At 32.9% G+C, this 21723-nt stretch overlaps 1 protein-coding gene across 4 annotated transcripts in view; it reads left to right on the plus strand.

Moving 5' to 3' along the window:
- The window catches only part of CSMD1 (CUB and Sushi multiple domains 1), a 1051796-nt gene that overhangs the window by 1013740 nt on the left and 16333 nt on the right, over positions 1-21723 (plus strand). For 3 of the 4 annotated variants that reach the window (XM_021551131.2, XM_031504428.2, XM_021551132.2), the window contains 10 exons: positions 896-1069; positions 4976-5158; positions 7320-7496; positions 8430-8609; positions 9902-10075; positions 11027-11200; positions 13574-13647; positions 16602-16713; positions 17773-17952; positions 19588-19632. In XM_021551131.2, the coding sequence (XP_021406806.2) occupies positions 896-1069; positions 4976-5158; positions 7320-7496; positions 8430-8609; positions 9902-10075; positions 11027-11200; positions 13574-13647; positions 16602-16713; positions 17773-17952; positions 19588-19632 (1473 nt within the window). The remainder of the gene's footprint in view (positions 1-895; positions 1070-4975; positions 5159-7319; positions 7497-8429; positions 8610-9901; positions 10076-11026; positions 11201-13573; positions 13648-16601; positions 16714-17772; positions 17953-19587; positions 19633-21723) is intronic. The other variant, XM_031504429.2, reaches the window with a different exon arrangement.

Genomic DNA, 21723 nt, shown 5'->3' on the forward strand with positions numbered 1-21723 from the left:
TTTACAAAATTGCAATTTTTTTACTAGAATTATTTATTTCATGGATTTACACTTATATATCAGAACAATAAATGTCACTAGGTGGGTGAATTTATTCTTTATTATGCTTTTCATACTACCATGTATCTAATATTCACATGACCCAAGCAGTTTTGTTTTTGGTGGGTTTTTTTGGGTTTTTTTTTCACAAAAATCTATGCTTTCATTGTCTGTCAATAAGAGCTATAACCTGAAAAAGTGGGTTTATTCACATTTCAGTAGTAAAATAATTAGGGAAAATACACAATTTTAGATACAAAATTGCTGCATAATTTTTTTTTAGTTTGGTCAGAATATTTACTGGTGCGAGCATGTTTCTTACTTCTTGTATCTTAGAAAAATAAGTATGATTTAAAATTATGACATTTATCAGTAATCCATTTTCCTCTTGCTCACTCTAGTTCATCACATTGCTATAATAATATTATAGAATAAATATTTTATTTCACTATGCTGCTTAAACTGTACATAGTTGTAGATACAATAAAGCTACTTACATTATCATATCTGGAATATATAAGCACATTACAGCAATAGTCTTATTTGGTGCCTTCCTTCCTATTGCTAACCAAAAGAAGGTGTACCCCTATAGGGAAGGATTATAAACAGAAACGAATGAGGAAAGAAATCTGTATATTTTTAGAGAAAGGCTAAACTCGACAGGCTAGTTTTATACATAGTTTTGTGTTTAATCTTACAAATGACCAGTAAATCATCTATAGCAGCAAGAAAACTGAAGCTATGCAAGAGTTGAAATCCAGACAGACACATATATTTTGTGGAACCAGCCTTGTATTTAAAAGGTTAAACGAGATTTTTTTCTTTGCTCATAATGTTGTGTTCTTTCCTTTGTTAGCCATTTCTTGTGGACATCCTGGGGTACCTGCAAATGCAATTCTTTCAGGAGACAAGTTTACATATGGCTCCATAATTCACTATTCTTGCACAGCGGGTCGAAGGCTCATAGGAAATTCTACGAGGGAGTGCCAAGAAGATAGCCACTGGAGTGGGACTCTCCCTCACTGTTCAGGTACTTGTACCAACCCTTAGCTGAATGGCACCTTCTCATATGACTAAGGCTATTCTCACAATTTTTTTTCTTAGCCAAATATTTGTTTTGCTAATTTTCCAGTTATATTTTAATTCCACCAATAGCCACTTTGCTGTATCACACCCATTTGCTGAAATAGTCTCATAATCATCTTACGCTCTATCATTACTTCACAACTTCACTCCTCAGTCAGATTCTCTAGTTATATATTGCAATGTGTAGAAGATAAAGTAAAACAGTGACTCAAACCTGGTCAAGTTTTGCTTAAAAGGGATACATGTGTTACATTATATTTTTATGAACACTGTTTTCTGTAAGCAAAGGTTGTTACGTCACAAAATTTTGATTAAGAAACTCCACACCAAAGGTGTTAAGGTAAAGTTTGTACATTTTGCTCCTCTTTTCTCTTGCAGAAATTTTCTTTATTATTGTCACAATGTATGAACACCATAAATGTCTGATGTGTTCTTGGTGCTTTCAGGAAGTACAGGAACAATTCATTCTCTCCTAGACTATGCAAATCTAAAAGAAGCCATAAAGCACCACACAGTTTTGCTGAAGTGAAGAGTTTAGTGAAGTGAAGGGTTGGCTACTAAGGACACCCAGAGCATATTATTAGCTTTTGTAAGGGAAACACGTATACACACTTTGGTATATAAAAATCAAATATCTGAATGGTTTTAGAAGAAAATTTTCTAGTGAGAAATTTGTTCATAATTAACCATTATACAATCTTATAACTTCCCTTGAACTACTGGACGTGCCCGCTGTTGGGCTGATGTGATTCAATGGGGATCAATTCAAATTTGATCTAATTTAAATAGGTGTAAGGTACTTTGAATTATTTCCAGTACCTTGAAAAGCTCTGAATAAGTGTTCATTGAAAATGGTCCATTTATGAGCTGCAAGGATGATTCTTCAAGGATGCTGAGCAGAATTTGAAATACTGAGAAAAGGAAATTAATTTTAATCACGACTGTTTCTTTTCAGTTCTTTGCTGCTCAAGGAAACAGTTTCCATTCTTCTCACACTGCTGGATCTCGCTGCTGTTACGGTCTCTATGCCTAGACCTGAAAGGCATCACTGCACAACAAGAAGTCTTTACTTGCTTATCTTAAGCTCACATTTTTATCACTTTCACCTTTTTATCCAGCATAATATCTCAGATCTGAAATTATCCTAAGACTTGAATAGTCAGATAACAATCTACTGTTGTTATCCAACATTTCTCACAACAAGGAAAAATCTCCTGTTGGTGGAGGGAAATTTTAATTGCTAATAATTGAGACTCTTCAGATATTTTCAGTCATGAATATGACAGTATTTTAAAGACTCATAAAGAGCCCTGTACTCATGTTTTATGGTAGGGAAGATATGTCTACTGTAAATAAAATATTGTTACTGATGCAGAATTCAATTTTCTAACTTTGGACACAATGGGTCACCATCTCAAGAGCAAGGTGATTGCCAAGGAAAATGAAAATCTATCTCTGTTGGCTCAATGTAAAAAAAGCAATGAACCCCCCACAAAAAAAAAAAAAAAAAAGCTGAAGAAAATTCTAAAAAGGTGTCTCATTTCTCTAGGGTATTTAGAATTGTAAAACGAAGTACACTTTCCAAGTTAGATATTCAGGATATTAATCCATCAAAATTCAATATGAATAATTTGTTGTCATAATGTCAGTGAAAGAATGATTGTGCCCAGCATGACTGAGAACTCTAATTGGTTTTGTACTTCAGGGATATGAAAAACAGTCCAAATAGAATGTTTAATACCTGTAGTCTCTTTCAGAATGGGATTCATTTCTTTATTATATATTAATATATCTTTGAATGCCTGATGGTTCTATGATGGTAAAAATATGATGTCTGAGTTCGTTGTCACCTGGGACCTGTTGCAATGATGGACTTTTTAAGCTTATGAATTAAACAATACTTGGCATTTTTGTTTAAAGTGACACACTCATTTTTCAATAATGGATATTGAGCCTTCTACATTGCTAAATAAAAAGGGGTCTAGACCTTCATATTACTGTAACTCCTTTAGTCTATACCCTTTGATTAAAACATTTCATAGTTCTAGTTCAAATTTTTTCCAAGTCAAAACTAGGCAGGTCCAAGAAAATAAAAAGTCCAGTCATTCATCTGGAATAATTCTCTCAGCAAAATTCCTAAACAACTGAGACATTATCAAATTTTCAGAATCATAGATCATTCTTCCCTGAAAAATCCCTTTGTGTTCACAAGTCAAAGTATATATGATATAACTGTTTCATGCCATAAACATGCCACACTGGGAGCCTGAATCACAGCCCTCATGTTATTTCACACATTTTAAGCAGTGTCTGTGAAACAGTAATATCTTAGAGTAAGTGGAAGCAGATAGCATCCAGAGGCCACATCTGGATTTCAGCTTTAGCAGTGCCAGGGCATAGGTCATGGATGACAGTGCTTGATCCCTGAGACCATTATACTCTTGACATTTTTCCCAGATTAATTTTTACCCATCACACCTGGCAGTCCATCAAACAATACAGAAGTACTTTACAAGTTTGTGTTTGCTGGAGATCATTCTCAACAGTCAGTTTGGAGGCAGCCACTGTATTTTGGAGAGTGAGTTTTATTGTACACAGAGAGACAGAATATACCAGCTGACTTAAGACACTCACACTGTTTACAAGCATGTATTTATACCAGGAAATCTAGGTACAAGCACAATCGATTCTAGAAGAACCTAGTACTAAACAAGGTGAACACAATCAAAGCCCACAGGTTAGTCTTTGATTCAGGAATTGTCTTGGCCTCCTTTTATGTGAAATCATGATTGTATCCACTCATACTTGCCATTATTAAACTGTGTGCTTTCTGACTTAAGAAAATTTTAATTTCTAAGCTACCTATTTGAGTTTTCTCAAAAATTTTGCTTGGTATTCTTTTCTTTGTTTAGGATTTTATCTTTTATATGAGAGTGGTGCTTATGAAGACAAACCCATTTAGGAATATACAGACTTCAAACTATTAAAGTGTTTATAAGTATTTTGAAAAATAAAAAACAAACCCAAAAATAAAATCAAAGCCCAAAATCAAAACCTATAGTTTCAATAGAATTTGAGTTTATACATATAATTCAAAAGTGGAGAACAAAGGATAATACTGTGGTTAACTGCAATGTAGACACAGAAGTATTTAGGAGACATATAGTTATATACCAAAATTTATAATAAATGGTTGATACTGAGACCATGCTTTCTTAACTATCTTGTATAGTATCTCCTGTAACAGCTGCTTTATGTGATAAAACACTTGACTGATTCATCAGACTGATGAGGACGTCTTTGAGAGCTCTGTCTTGCAACACGTTCTTTCTCCTCTAAATTTGTAACCAATATTTGCAAGAAATTTAGAGGATAAGGATAAATATGAGATATTTTCATTCTTGACTGACACAAACAGACAGGAATATTTTCTGTAGATATATTTCAAATGGATTTCCTAAAAATTTGGATATGATTCTCCTCACTCTTGCTGTTATCTAATTCTTGTTATTAGAAGGTGTCACTAGAAGTTAAACAATAAAACACAATGAGTAGAAAATAGAATCTGTATTAAAAAGCAACAGATTTATTGAATTGATAAAAAGTGACAGGGGTGGTTCCCATGTTCTCAGTTATCTTTTAGCTTTATCACTTTCTGGGTATAGGACTGTATTTGTCTGAGAGAAGAAGTAGGGTAAATTTGACTTTATTTTCACACCATAATACTGAAAAAGTGGATTGATTGTAATAGAAACAATGCAGTGGCTCTATTCACAAGAGAATATTTTCACTGCAACTACATTTGCACATAATGTCCCTGCCAATTATTGTGCTCTGTTGTGTTTTGCAGGAAATAATCCTGGTTTTTGTGATGATCCAGGAGTACCAGCTCACGGGTCTAGACTAGGGGATGAATTCAAAACAAAAAGTCTGCTTCGTTTCTCCTGCGAAATGGGTTATCAGCTGCGTGGGTCTGCAGAGCGCACATGCTTGCTCAACGGGTCCTGGTCAGGTGTGCAGCCTGTGTGTGAAGGTAGGAGTTGATACATTGGCATTTTGACACTATTGACACACTTCCAAATGACGTTTTATTCTTTGATTGAAGAATTTTGTTAGGCAGAAATATGCTTTCATAACATCCTGCAGAAAGGTGATAAATGTTTACAAGCAGTTCGTGTCCTGCTTAAAAACTTAAATCCAAACTGCTACAGTTTTGGAATATATATTTATAAGAAGTTTGTGAGAGAATAACTTTAGTTAAAAAGTAATTAGCCTGAAAATAAATAATAGACACCTGAGTTAAATGTCAAACAAATGCTTTTGATTGAATATGTGAAAATGGAGTGATAAATAAATCTGTCATCTGTTTCGTAATAATAAAATATTTTCATCTTCTCTTTCTATGTAATATCTATGCATCAGAGACTGAATAAAGATAAAATAAAGTTGTATAAATAAATATATAAATTAAATATAAATTAATAAATCAGTGCATATTTCTCAATGGAAGTTAGACTATTTTCTAACAGAATATTTTTATGCTGCCTCTTTCAGAATAAATGCAATAAAATATTTCTGAAATCACATTTTAAAATAAGATAAAAAAGATAAAAAAGAATGTTTACATTTTTTGTGCAGTTAAAATTGGGAAGCAGTAATAGAAGACTTTAAATTCAGTTTTATAATGACTTCTAATTTTCTGAGAAGGCTAGAAAAATTGTGTCATCTAAGTCATTAGAGTTAATAGAGTCTGTAGTATCTGTTGTCTCCTAAACTACGTGATAAAATGGAAGATAGAACAAAATATTTATTGCCATTTTTTTACCTACACTTTTTATTCTGAGAACAATTATTCTTTTGCAGTATTCTTCAGCACAGACTAATCTTCTGTCAGTGCAGATAGCATCATAACTGTATAAAAATGGCAGTGGGCACTGGATCAGTATTTTCAGCTGAAAACTGAAGTTTTGCTGTATCCTTGCTACTTCCCTTACGTGAAGACATTAGGTATAGTAGGACAGCAGAAGTCAGTGGCAATTATCAGTGTTTTAAATGCTGCTTTTTTCCAGCTTTAATCATAGTGTTTGTTTCGACCTTGTCTTTTCAGAAAAAAAAAAAAAAAGAGATGAAAACAAGAAAAAAGCCTCTTTTTCCCATTTTTCTATAGTCCTTCAATTGTTTTCTATTTATTCTATGTAGTAATGAGATTAGAATAAGAACACAACTGTTGAATTTTTCTCTTCACTATTTGAAACTTTTAAATTTAAAAAATAATTTAAAAGTGATTTTTAAAAAGAATTAAGGTATTATTCCAAACATAAATGGTAGATGAATTTTTAATTGGCAAATCATATTTGTTTTAATCACAAAACCTAACATTGTTATGTTTTAATTATTAGATTATAAGTATTATGTTGGGGGCTATCCAGCAGGTGCACATGCAGCAGGTCCAAGTCTTTCTTCTACTGGGAACCCCAGAGATGGATGCAGTACTCTAGGTGGGGGTCTCAAAACATTGGAGTTGATAGAAAAGTTGCTAGGATAACTCAAAACAAAAACTCAATTTTTTTTTAATGATTTGTTGCTCCACTGGGAGAAAAAACAACCTCACCTTCCAAAAACCCCAACACGTAATCAAAGTAATCAAGTTAAGTCGCTGTCAAATCTTGGACGTATGAAGCTGAAACATAATTATTGCCTTAAAGAATTTATATAGATGCCCAAAAGATATGGAGGCAAATACAGAATGTCTGTTCTTTTCTTGATTCAAAAAATAAATCACGAAAAAGGTCACAATTTACTATTTATGCATTTTTACAATTGAAAAAGGAGATACCAGAAGACTGGAAGAGAATATAAAAATGTGCTAAAGGGCAAAACAGAGGTATAGGTCTGTCAGAAAATCCTGAATGAGCTTTATTTGCTCATTTATTTGACTATATTGGGTGGAGGAATCAGGAATTGAAAAAAAAAAAAAAAGAAAAAAAATAACACCCAAATGCAAGTAATAATATTACCAAAGAGAAGTAAAATGTTAATTCAAGAATGTGCGCATTACATATTTTCTCAGTAAAACTTGCTATAGGTGTTTTCAAAGATGACCTATTAACCTAGTTGTTCTTTTCCTTTTATTTCATCTGAGTTAGTGACCTATCCTCAAAATAAATTAGTTTTTTAAAAAATCTCTTTTGCAGCTGTATCTTGTGGAAACCCTGGCACACCAGCCCATGGTATGATAATATACACTGATGGAATATTATTCTCCAGCTCAGTCATTTATGCCTGCTGGGAAGGCTACAAAACTTCAGGGCTAACTACTAGACATTGTACTGCTAATGGGACATGGACTGGCACTGCTCCAGACTGCACAGGTCAGAAACAAATTTTCTCCCCCTAAAGCTTTTACATAGTAAGTCATTCAGCCTTCCTACTGATTTTTTTTTTTCTTGATAGATAAAATAACACATTTTTCCACATTCCTGTATTTAATACATGAATATTTTTATATATCTAAAAGTACATGCCCTTATAATACATGCTAGATGCTTCCAAAACTCTCTTCTTAAGATGGCTACATAGGTAACTTTATTGTATTTTTTTACATCAGAAGTGCCAATTCGATTATATTAATATTTTTTAGAATAATGTATTTGGCTGTTCCTTTAGAGTTTCCTGTAGCATTTTTTCCTTGTGGCTTATGCTTAGAGGAGGAAGTTCTGGTAGCTCAAAATCAAATTTTGTGTAATTGGATACATTACAGTTTTTATTGTAAGCCAAATGAGTCAGAATTGATCAATCACCATTCTGCTAGGGACCAAGAATCAGGGAGCAGCAAGACTGGACTATTCCATCAGATAAGGTGAGCAGGGACCAGAGGAATGCTACAAGGCAAGCAGGGCTAGTGGCTTCACTGACAAAGCCAAACTCACAGGACATCATACACATACAAACACAAAAGAAAATGAATATATAAAAAGGGAAAAAAAGAGGCATTTCATAACTCTCCTGGAATTGCATTTCACCATCAACTTCAGGCTTGATGTGACAAAGATCTCAGTATGAAGGTAGAAAACGTCCTGTCAAAACTACCACCAACAGTCTAGAGGAGCTGTGGAGCATGCCAGATGAGGCTACTGTGTTGAAGGAAAATGATATTTGGTTCATGCTATTGAAATGCCTTGGAAAGATAACTTTTCTTGACAGAAACAAAATTTTTTCTTGTATTGTAAACTAAAAGAAAGGACATTAGGTATGCATGGTTATATCTTTATTTCAAAAAAATCCTTTTTTCTTTTCCTCACTAGTGATTAACTGTGGGGATCCAGGTGCATTAGCAAATGGCATTCAGTTTGGAAATGATTTTACCTTTAATAAGACAGTCAGCTATCAGTGCAATCCAGGCTATCTGATGGAACCTGCAAGTTCATCTACCATGCGTTGTGTAAAAGACAGCACTTGGAATCAGAGTAAACCAATTTGCAAAGGTGAGCTTTTGAGCTTTTGAATTTAACAGTTTACAAGTACTGTTTGGACACATACATGATATTCACTAACTGGTATCTTTATAAAAACAAAAATCAAAATATTCTCTAGAACAATTACTGCTCCAAATGCAGCTAAAATATTTAGATAAGTATTTCTGTAGAATTTATATTTTTTTTGCACATATGCTGTGGTAGAATAGTAGTCAAAATAGTGACATTATTGACTAAAGTGGGAAATCACTTTGCAATAGATTTTCAGAGTGCTCAAATTAAAAAAAAAAATGCATGTAGTACCCATTTTCCTTTTTGGCCCATTTCTCTTGGATTAGATAGACAAAATTCTGTAACAGGATTCTGCAAACCAAGCTTTCTGTAAACAATTCCCTTGTTGCAGTGGTATAGTCATCATAAACAGCCAAAAACATGCTTCACAAATAGCTAATTACAAGTGCTAGCAGGAAGGTCATAGTGGAGATGAGGCTGAAAGACAAATAAGGCAGCCTGGTGAAAATTGTTAAAACAACTTCAGCAGCCCAGGGAGTAAATTTAACAGCCTAGGGCATCTTCTGCTTATAGAAGATCTAGGCTGCTGACTCACCTAACACCACTTCACTGTGATAGATAAGTCTAGCCTACTAATTAAATTTTGGCATATGTATTCAACTGACTGCATTTTTCTGTAATCAGAATTACTGCCTGAGTGATTTTATGGTTGTGGTCTTTGTTGAAAGAAATTATATGGAAATGTAAATGTGGACATTCCAGATTTCATCATTTTAGGCACTCTTATCAGAAGATGGAAAACATCAGAATAATTTCTTCGCCCCTAATTATCAATAAAATTAATTACCATTGTGTTTGGAAAGCCTTAGAAAATGAGCAGGTGAATGAACAGTCACATTAAATAGTGCTGCAAAATTAGTTTAAAAGAAAATGCAAATATTTGGAAATTCAGAATCATAAAAATTTATTTATTGAAAGAAATAATGTTTATTGAAAACCTTTACCTAGCTAGTAACCTATTGCCAAAAATAATCAGTAATGAATATGTAGGGAAAACATATGAAACTATGTACCTATATACTCTTTGGCTTCTAGCAACCTAACACTCAAACACTTCCTAATCCAGAGCCCTTATTTTGGTTTTTAAATTAGTTTTCTCTTTGTCAACACAGGTATGCTTTGTTGGAACAATAGTCTGAAATATCTTTTCTTTAGATTCAAATGTCTGAGTCCATATTATATTACATATTCCTAAAAATTGAAATTGTAACTTTTCTTTTCTGACACAGCTATTACTTGTGGCCCTCCTCCCACAGTGCAGTATGGGAAAGTGGAAGGATCTGATTATCGTTGGGGTGCTAGTGTGAGTTACAGCTGTGCAGAAGGCTACCAGCTGTCCAACACAGCTATTCTCTCCTGCGAAGGGCGAGGAGTTTGGCGGGGAGACATCCCACAATGTTTGCGTAAGTTTTCGGGGTACAGTTGTATTGGGCTTCACCAAAGCTACATCCAGGTGTCTTGGGCTACAGTCACAGAATCACAATTTAAAAAGGACTCAGCTACATCAGGTAATATATGAATTACTGCAGGATCCTCCTTCCTTGTACCAAAAAACTGACCTTGTTATGAAATTTGAGTGGGTGTGCCCATTAAAGGTCACAGTCTTCTTCCTTCCCCCAAAAGTCACCTGCATCTCTTGTTACTTAATTGCACCCATCACCATTTGCCTTATTGGTAATCTTATTGCATGTTCTGAATTTGACTTGTGGTGAGCATGACTGAAACATTCCCTTACACTTTTCCTTTTTTTTTTCCTTCCCTGTTTCCATTTTCCATTAATAGGTGAAAACAAGGATGCTAACCCTTAAGCTCATAGTTCATAACCTTTCTAAGCAATTTGTTCTTTCTGAAGGCGAGTACATGCCCTCATATCTTGCTTGTATTTATTTTTCAGTATTTTCTAAATCTGTCAACTCAGCTCTTTGAGTGCTTGAAATCTTGTTAGGACCCTGATAAACATTTTTCCTTTTATATAATTAAGGCAAAAATTTCCAAACTACTCATTTGAGTGTGTCAAATGTGAAAAATGGTTTTATTTTTAAGCATTGCATTATAGCATTATCTACTTTGCGATTATTTTGTCAATCAAATCTAATAAATATTTAAGTGTCTCACTTAAAAACTCTATTTTTTTAGGTTAACTTCTATGCTTACAATAGCTATAACAGTGACAATTTATTTTAAATTGCTGTCAAGAATTTAGGAGAGCTACAGTCCTACACAGATAAATGAATTTAGCATTTGCACTCATATCCAGTATGCCTGCCTTGCACATAAAACAATGGAGAATACTTCAGGTAAAAGCATGTGCAGATTTTAATACCTTTATTTTTCTTTTCATTTTTATGTATTAGCTGTGTTTTGTGGTGATCCTGGTACTCCAGCAGAAGGCCGCCTCAATGGAAAAAGTTTCACCTACAGATCTGAAGTTAGCTTCCAATGCAGACCTCCTTTTATTCTGATAGGCTCCTCAAGAAGATTCTGTCAAGCAGATGGTACTTGGAGTGGAATTCAGCCAACATGCATTGGTAATAAACTACTCCTAATGAATTTTCTACTGAGAATATTCTTGATAAACTATTACGCTATCATAAATATAGCAATTAGCTATTCAAGTATAGAAAAGATCTATGTAATATAAAAATAACAAGTTTAATAAGGTTACATTTTGAGTATAAATGCTACAGGATAAACACAATCACATATGAAGTTATTTGTATATTTACATGGTTGTTTGTCTGCTGGAAATGCAGAACATCAATAAGTGCAAGTGCATAAATTTGTTCTGTTTTTAGAATCTCTTGGATATGCAGAAGACTGTAGCAGATTAAAGACCAGACTTTGTCACTGGAGAGTTAACGGCACTTATCAATCCTAAATCAAAGTGTATTCAACTTTGTAAATATGGCTTGTACATCTCTGATTTTTTGAAATTCTGATTAATTCCCAAATATTCTGTTTCTCACTGACTGTTGTGCAGCTGGTAGGCTTTTAGCATGTTATATCAATCAGATTGACACCTATAACTCCCACTGAAATCAGAATTTGATCCCACTTGGGGTGACTTGCTAGAAAAAAATTGGTTTAGTTTTATAATAAAAAAAAAATCTCTTTGATATTTCTAAACAAATATATTAAGATGTAGATTGTAGGCTGTTTATATATTTTGTCATGACTGAGATATTGCCTGTGTGAAAGAGCTGGGCACTCTGAAAAAAGGTTGTAATCATGATTATTGAAAGCAGCTTGTATTTTTAAATGAAGACATAAGAGTCAACAGAATTATTTTGTATGACTTAAAAACTTCTCTCCATAGTTTTTGCAAAATGGGCAATCATCTTACACATATATTTTGCTATAGAGGCAAGAAGGCTTAAATAAAGCTAATTTTTAGGTATGATGCAAAGAATTAATTTTGGAAATGTAATAATCACATTTCTGTTTATATTTTATATAGTTTAATGTAGAAGCACATGGAAAGTAGTGCATCAAAGAAACAAGTTTTTCTTACATCATAGTTTTTCTGTTATTGTAAAAGGAGAATATTAGACCACCTAACATATTTAAAGTTAAAATTTCTAAGCAATTGGAAGGTTAAGAATGGTGAACAATATCTAGGACTAGTCATGAAAAAAACATATAGTGGAAGCTTTTCTGTTCATGGGTGGCATTGGTTTCCTTAGAATACTTTGTGAAGTCTTGCTTTGGGTTCTTCAGATGAGACCTATCTTAAAAATTCAATTCAGTTTCATGTCTATTATTAGAAATTGAATTCCAGCTGTTGATAATTTTTAAAAAATTCCAGAGCTGTTCAAGCATCTCAAGATAAGGTGCATGTTTGCTTTTCATTTTTACACTTTAAGTCAACATCCACCTAACTTTTGAAGCCTTTGGTAAATATCAGTCCAGTTGAATTTTTATGCTCTGCTGATGGTCAGTATTGAAAATGGGAGTTGGCCAAGAGTGAAATGAAATATCACATTATTGTAAATTTTGCTCTACAGAAAACTAAAAATGGTTACAGATGAAGTATAGTCACAAGATGGGTTCTTCATAATTCAGTGTCAGCACACGGCAGACTCGGTTGCCAAGGGAGAATCATATACTACAGAAAAATCCACTGGATGGAGCTCTGTGCTGTCTAACTGGTGGATATCACTGGACAACTCCAAAGCCACCACCAGAATATGGGCATTACGGAATGAAAGAATAGTTCCAGGCTGATTTAAATTGCTCTCATTAAACAGAACCATTTGTTTTAATCTGTTGGCATGTGCTTTTTTCATGGGAGGAATTTTATTCTCCAGCAACAACTGAGGTGGTGCTCCATTAGAAATTTTCTTTTTTTGTGGCATAGAAAAAAAAGCCTATACAAAAATAAAAAGCATTTTCTTGCTATAAGAAAGCAGGCTGATTATGTGTTTGGGATTTTTAATTTGTAGGATTTTTTGGGGTTTGAGGAGGTTTTTTTATTTTGGGAGCGGTTTTTTTAGAAATACTTATCATTAAGCTGTTCATTTGAAATAAAATATAAAGATTTCTAAAGATTTCTCTATGTATTCCATTTGCATTGTGAATAGTGAAATATACTATGAATTCAAAGAGATTTAAAAGGATAAGATTGCTAAAAATTAATGCAACCCTAAGTGTAAAGTCTGCACTACGAGAAATACCTGCAAAAACCTTTAAAAAAAATATAATATACTGAAACAAATCACTATGATTTACCTGGTAATTTAGTTGGCAATACTAATGTAATATATAGAAAAACACACATTTAATTAAAAATTGAATTTTTGTCATCACTAGACATTAATGAAATTATTTAATCTTTGCAAACAATTTTAGAGTATTTTTTTCATACTATAATAATATGTATTGTGTTTCACATTTTGCATTAGATCCAGCTCACAATACATGTACAGACCCTGGTACTCCACATTTTGGAATACAAAACAGTTCCAGAGGTTATGAGGTAATTTTAAAATTATTATTTATTAGCTTTCTAAAATGGAAATGTATTTAATAATTACATAAGAAATTTAATGAGAAAAATTATCTGTGTTCTTAAATGTCTGATGCAAACCTTGAGAAATTTCCACCCTCTTTTTAATAAAAACTCATTCTTCATGCCAAGCTTTTTTTTAAAACATTCAGCTTAAAGGAAGAACTTCTAACCCTGCAATATATCATGCATTCAATCCTTTAGGAGACTTCAGTAGGGAAAGCTATTTATAAATTGATTACTTAATACGATATGACATAATATAATTACCTTGCTTTATGATAATAATTCCTTCATACATTGACGAATAGTCAGTAAATGCCTAACAACCAAAGACCTGTGTGATTCAAAGGCCATATAGTCCTTGACAAAAAAGTCAGCAAGTGGCTTTACTAAATTAGAAATTCATGTTATATTTTATTCAGTCAGAGAAGATAAAATTATTCTGTGTTGTATCCAGGTTTTCTGTGATGAATATCCTTTCTATAATTTTCAAATTCCTTACAGTTTGTTAGTTATAACGAGTGAGAGGCAGAAAAATGACTGAGGAAAAAACTGTAGATGCAACAATGACAATGACCAAGTCATTATATAGACTGATAAAATTTCTGTGGATAGATCTTTCAGGTTTAAATATGTGTGCCTGAAATTTAAAATAAGTTCTGTTTGGGTTTGCTGCTTATTTCTGAGCCTAGGGCAGTGTGCCATTGTGACCAAATTAGTAGAACTGTTTTCCAAAACGTCCTTTCTCTAAGTTCCTCTTGTTACTCTCTCTCCTGCAATTTTTCTGTCTTTTGTTGCTATGGCTGTCAGCTCTTTTCTTCACCTTCTGCTCCTGCCTGGCTCACAGATACTGAGGCACTTCTCCCTGGGCCACATCTTGTGGCCTTACCCAAGGCAGTTCTGCTTCCAGTAATAAGTGCAGTTGCCTTTCTGATGTCTCATCTTGATTCTGTACCTGTCCCCATTTTCTCTTTGAAAACAACTCCAGTCTTTGAATCTAATTTTAACAGGGGGTTGTTTTCTTTTTTCTCCCCCTTTTATCTGCCTCACAATTGTCTTTAACAATCGTACCGGCCAATTCACTGTTCTACTGTCTGTTATTTGTGTTTATGTAGACTGATCTTCTCTTCCCGTTCACCTCTAGAGGCCATAGTAGTTCTTCCTCTGTTGTGCGTTAAGTCTTTCTCCGGTATCTGTTCATTCTCAGAGTGCTGTCTTGTACCACAACATGCAGACTTCTCTCTAGTGGCTACAGAACTAGATTGTTTTGGGGTTTTTCACACATCATTTGTGGGCTTCCTGTTTGTATTATATAGCCATGCTTATAAAACACTTTTCAGCAGTCTTTCCTCATTACAGAACAGCGTGATAACAGGCAGCAGATCTTTGTAGGGTTTTCCTGTCTACCAGCATCCTGTCTTGCCCCATTTATTCTTTGCCTTTTGTGCTTCTCTACACTGTGACTTAGAAGTGCCCCCAGTGTTTTTCATCCAAGTACTATACAAAGAGTGCGCTGCTTTCATTTTAACTTTTACCAGTAAAATGAAAAAGCAGTATAAAAAATATAAAACCTTGAACCTATGTCACTTTTTGCTTGGTCTTTTGTAGCACTGAGAAAAGATTTTCATCTTGTTATTACTGACAGATAGCAGAATTGGCACAACTAAGATGACTTAGACTCAAGACTAGCTACACACTGTTCTACTCCCTATGAAAGACATACTGCATGTCCTTGACAGAATAGAGAGAATAATATGTTTAAAAATCATTAGAAATACATAAGCCTGCAAAGTCATATCACTAATATAACTTCTAAAAACACCAGTGATTTTCCCAAGCTACTTCTGGGAGAAATGATGTGCATTTGCTCAACATTTGTCCTGATAACAAGTTTTATATAATTAAGTGTATAGATAGTAGGTAGCTACTTTTGAAGATGCTAATTTTTAATTTCCATTGAAGTCCTTCTATGACATTTGCAGTGCAGAGCTATCTGCCTTTCTAAAACTGCAGGCTCTTACTAATACACATTGATCACTACTAATTTGCAACTTGTCTGTGATATGTTAATTAAAGTAATATAATTTCCAATAATGTCAATTCTGTCTAATTAATTAATTTATTTCCTTATTATTGCCAAGATTTTTTTTTTATCCAAAACAATAGTAATGCGTTATTGATTAGCCCAGTATCATTAAATAACTTGGCCTGGAGTTACATTTTTGTTACTTTTGTCAGTACCTACAATAAATTCATTTTAGTAGAACTCTCCACACAATCTCTCATCTCTTAAGAAAATTTTTCTCACCTGCAATTCTGTATGTAGTTTTCATGTATTTCTATTCAAAATTGAAATCTAAAGAGCATTTTCTCAATTATTTTACCTTTTCTTTTGAGAAAGGTCATATCATATTTGACCATAGGAAGGCTTTCCATTATTTCACTCTGCTAGTTGAACATCTCAAATAAAACTTGATAGTAATAAATGCAGTGTAAGAGATTTTCACCTGGAGTTTTCTCTAGTGAATGTATTTGTAGATGAAACAGTTCTTCATAGTTTTTTTTTTTTCTAAAAAACCCCATACTTAATTGAATCACACTACGAAAAGCCTTTGAAAATTGACTTTATGGTCTATTGAAATATATGCAGTGATATACAAGAAAGAGAGGCATCTCAGGCATTTAATTTGCTTCTCTCACACTGAAAAACTAATCAGCAGAAATGTATGAATATCATTCTTTTCAATGCGAACAGTCAGTATTTTTCCTCATATTGCTTTTAAATAAGATCATGCAAGAATCAATTACTCAACTATTTCATCACATTTTTTGAAAAAAACTGTATTAACTTTTCACTGTCTTGATACCTGACTCCACATGATGGATCCTTCTTCTGTCTAACATTCTGGTTTGATCCTTAGGTTGGGAGCACAGTCTATTTCAGATGCAGAAAAGGTTATCATATTCAGGGATCTACCACTCGTTCTTGTCTTGCTAACCTGACTTGGAGTGGCATACAATCCGAATGCATTCGTAAGTCTGTTTTCTATTCTAACAACTCAGAACACTGTGCAATTTTAAGAGTTACAAAGTGATACATATGGAAATTCATGACAAATTATTTGCTACAAGGATGTGTAATTTTATTTAACACATATTTTTAAATGTTTTATTTGTTGTTGTTCCCTATTCAAAGACCAAAGATATATTTAGGGTATTAATTTGTAAAAAAATTTTTCAGATTTTTTTAATGAAGTTGACAATAATTCTATCATTTTTACACAAAAAATCCGTTATAGTCAACCTACTGCATTAGCTACTTTAATTAATCTAGATATATTTTTTGTGTGTAATGGATTAATAAAGAATGGAAGGTGACCTGAAATATGCATGGAACTATTTTTTTGCCTAGTATTTTGTGAATCATAAACTAGAACTCAGCAAAACCTATCTTTTCTGGGCTATGCATGGTTATGCAAATTACTTATAGCTCTATGTGAGTTGGAGGACATCAAATAACTGTTGTATTAAAATACACTGACCTAAGCTAAAAGTAATTCATTACAATGACCCGAGATTCTTATCCTGTTTTAAATTATCTTTGGGTTGTTATAAAGGAACACCATGTGGTACAAAAAAGAAGTATATTGAGTAACCAAAGCTGTGATAGTCAATGTCCTATGACAAAACATTCTTGTGGAACCTTTATTTCAATTGAATTGCCTTTATTTATCACAGTAACCACTCTAATTTTCAGAACACAGATTGGAAGTGACTCTTGAAGCTGTGACAGTACAACAATTCACAGGACCAATCATTGCATCATGCACAATGGCATGTGCTTCCCCTCATTTTAGCTGTTTTCTGATTCCTAGAATGATTTGATTTTGGTTTATTCTTTAAAATTACACTATAGTATCATTTCCACCCCACAATAATGTAACTATACACTCTGAGTGTTACTTTTACAATAGCTACTTGACATTGCTAAAAACTATCCAGAGTTGCCATGCATTTATTTCAAATTGGATTGTCTAATTCTATGGAAACTGCTTACCACTGTGTTTTCTAACTGTAAACACCCCTTTGCAGCTCATGCTTGCAGGCAGCCAGAAACACCGGCACATGTAGATGTGAAAGCAATAGACCTTCCTACTTTAGGGTATACTTTGGTGTATACCTGTCAGCCAGGATTTTTTCTTGCTGGTGGATCAGAGCATCGCACATGTAAACCAGATATGAAATGGACAGGAAAATCACCTATTTGTAAAAGTAAGTCATTACTCAAGTGATTTCTTGGATCCTACTGGATTTGAATTAATTTTCCCTGACACTTTTGTTTTATTTAGTAGAATTAATTTTTTCAATTTACTATTTAATGACTCACATGGAACAACAGCTTTTATTTTATGAAAGAAATGATTTCTTATCAAAGTGAACATAACATCTAGAATTCATGGAAGAGAAAAAGGTGTGCAAGTGCACAGAAACACATACATGTTTTACCTTTAACAACAGCAAACACAAACAATATTAAGTACTACTTTCACTGCACTTATTGTTATGTCACAGTTTTAAATAGTATTTAAATTATTCGGTACTTAATATATGATTTTCTATAAGAAAAATAAAAGTTATTTAATATCCTAGCTTTTACATTAATGCAGATATACTTTTAGTCTAAGGAAATGTTATAAAAATGAACAAAAAATAAGAAAAAAATCTCTGCACTATATTACACTTTTATATCAGTGTAACTTTCATATAGTTTTCTAGATTAAATCTAAGTATATAGTTATAAGGTCTGAATTTTGATCTTCACATGCAAATCAACATGTTCTCAATTCAGAAAAATAAAATAAAATTATATTTAGAATATAAATAGAAGAGAAATAGATGCCATGGGAAAGTTTTTGCAGTATTATTTTTAATTTTAATATATCAAAATATCCTGAATAATTTTGATGTTTGAACAATGTTTAATTTTCTTTAATATAAGGGCAGACTTCTTGGATTGAGCATTGTTATTTGATCTACATATCAGAATTTATCTTTATTCTGTGTGTCTAAAGGGTGATTTTTCATAGATACTGTATCATTAATAATTTGAGAAAAATTATATTTTTGAGGGTTTTTTTTGCCATTTTATTTATTGAAGATAAAATGCAGTAAATATTTCTATAAACTGGGTTACAGTCTTTAGGTACAATTCTCATTGACAACACTACACTTTTTGTGCTTTCTTAGCATGTGATCAGTCTAATTAGTGAATTTCTGCTCCTAAAGAGGAAAAAAACTCCAATATGCAAGACCAAGTCATCCAATGGGACACCATCCTTTCTAATGTGCCAGACAATGAGCCCAGAATTTGATAAGGATCAATGAACATTACTTTGCTGAGTGTACCAGAAATATAGCAAATTGCACCCTTTTAATTCAAAAATTGTGACCCTTTCCCATGATATCTGATCCTGTTATATGAGTCCAGCTCTCTGACTCCTGCTGATTTGTGTCATAAATGCAGTCTTTCCTAACATAATTTTTACTATATTTAAATTATTATTATTCATAATTAGATATAGTATTTGTCCCCTCTATAAGGCTCTCTTTTATAGCACTGGGACTGATATAAACATTTTAGCCTGAAATGTATGAAATACTTAGCTATCCAGACAACTTTCCACAGTAAAAATGTTATTTCCCTAAATTATTTTCTGATATTTTTTGTGCAAGTGGATAGATTTAAACATGTAAAGTATTCGAGACAAGTTATTTCTGTTTTAAAAGTGACTCTATTGGATAAAAGATGATTGCATCCAACAGGTATTGTTTTAACATTTTATTAAAAAAATACAAAAAACACACAAATATGTTCATGAAAATGATAATTTGTCTTTTTACTTGTAGGTAAAGGAGTGAGAGAAGTTAATGAAACAATAACTAAAACTCCAGGTTTGTATACAAGAAGAGCTTTAGATCTAAATAAATTAAATTCATTTACACCCAAGATTGCTATGGATAATAAAACTATTTCCAATATTTTAGTAAAATATTTGGTACTAATTTCCAAAGAATATAAATGTTGAAGTCTTCCATAATAACAGGTTACATGTGAAACCTAGTCAATGAAATTGTTTCACAAAGAACTTTTTTTAAAATTTCTATAGTGCCAATTTTGTAAATTACATAAAATCTCTTCTCAGACAAAAGATTTTTATATACACAAACTTCAGATGTGATGTAGTTTTTTATCAGAGAGATTGCTATAATGGAGAGCCTTATAATGAGTGTATACTATAATTGCAGGGATTAGTTTCAGTCAAAGTTCGGCCCTCTACATTGCAAGTGCTGTAAGAAGTGTAACAAACCCACCCCAAAACCAGTTTTTGAAATATTCTTGGCTGTCATTTCACATAAACTTTCCAGGTACTCCAAGATAAGGTTTCCAAAACAGTGTGGACCAGCAGGCATGTAGCAAGGCAGGCAAACATTACTGTTACTTTTCTATGCCACCTAATGAACATGTACGCAGTTAACCTACTCCTCCTGCCAATGACAAAATAGACAAATGCATCTGAGAAATCCTCATTCACAAAATGAAAGTCTTAATTTTGTTTATAAACTTTTTCAACAATAAGCAATAAATGAGCTTGCAATTCTGTATTTTGGTTTTTAGCAAAGCTGCAGGGAAAATAAGACTAATGGTTCACACTCATGGCAATTCACAGAGGGACTCTGTAGAGTAGATGGGATAAAAAGGTATTTCTGCTAATAATTAACCTTCCTGGAGAGTTTATTAGTGAGAGTGTCAGGTGAATCCATAAATGAGTTCTTCTGAGACTCACAATAAAGCAGATATAGTGTTCATTCATTATAATTAATATACAGTCTTTGTTTTTTGGAGGCTTACCCTCACCAAACACCTAATCTATGCATTAATCTGATACCACACAGGTTGTGAATTTCAATGACAAATTAAAATGTAGTCCTACTTTCTAAATATATTCACTATGCAGAGTGCCAGTATCAATTCACACAATATCATGTCCTTTATAACTAGTTTTTATAAGTACTATCTAAAAGCTATTAAAAAAGAATTAAATGCTGTTATTGAAAGTGCCAATAATTGTAAACAGAAAAGTGAAACTGTCACAAATTACAGTTATTAAGAATAAAACATTTTGTTTTCAAAAACAGCTCTGCACTATTATTATGTGGTTTAAAATTGTTAATTCTCTTTGTTATAGAACATTAGGTATTTTGAAACACTTTCTTTACATTGTCATGTTGACTTTTGATACAATTTGATTTGCTGCTATCTGTATTTTAAACAGAATTAAGTTAATGTTGGTAAACTACAGTTTCTGTAACAGAATAAAATCATGTTCTGGTTTTCACCTTTAGACAAATGAATGCAAGTTATATTTATTGGTTTGTTGGGGTTTCTTTTGTTCATTTGTTTTTTTGGGCTTTTTTGGCAGAGTTAATATGTTCATAGGCAATAGTAAAATTTTTTACATTATTAAGTATAAGTTGCAGCTAAATAATTCTTACAATATCCATGTGAGAATTAAGAACTATATTACTCTGTTTGCTTTCCACTGTTCTCACTTTGTATAGTCTTCAAATAAATAGTTAGGAAGCTGTTTTAATGAGTAGCTGTAGATTTTCCCAATTGTCACATCCTGAGAACAATCAGTGCAGTCAGTGCAGTATTGGAATACGAATAGCCAGTTCATTTTACTCATTTTGCATTTGCTCACAGGATGTGGGACTTTGTACGTGTTCAGCACAATCGTCTCAGAGCCTCTCCAAAACAGCATCCCTGGGACTGCAGCACTTGCATTTTAATGTTTAAAAAAAACATGGCTGGGGAAGCAGTAATGCAATTTTTTCTCCTTACTGATTCTGTTATCTGCAAATGCAAATTCCATAAATTCTCAGTCAGTGGTACTATTTTGCAATGCTTAACATCTATTGTTGATAGAGTTGTTAGATAAACTATGTACTGAAGATGCTGGAATGTGGTGAAAGTATGGAGTC

Source organism: Lonchura striata, chromosome 3 (genome assembly GCF_046129695.1).
Source record: "Lonchura striata isolate bLonStr1 chromosome 3, bLonStr1.mat, whole genome shotgun sequence".
In the NCBI taxonomy this organism is placed as follows: domain Eukaryota; kingdom Metazoa; phylum Chordata; class Aves; order Passeriformes; family Estrildidae; genus Lonchura; species Lonchura striata.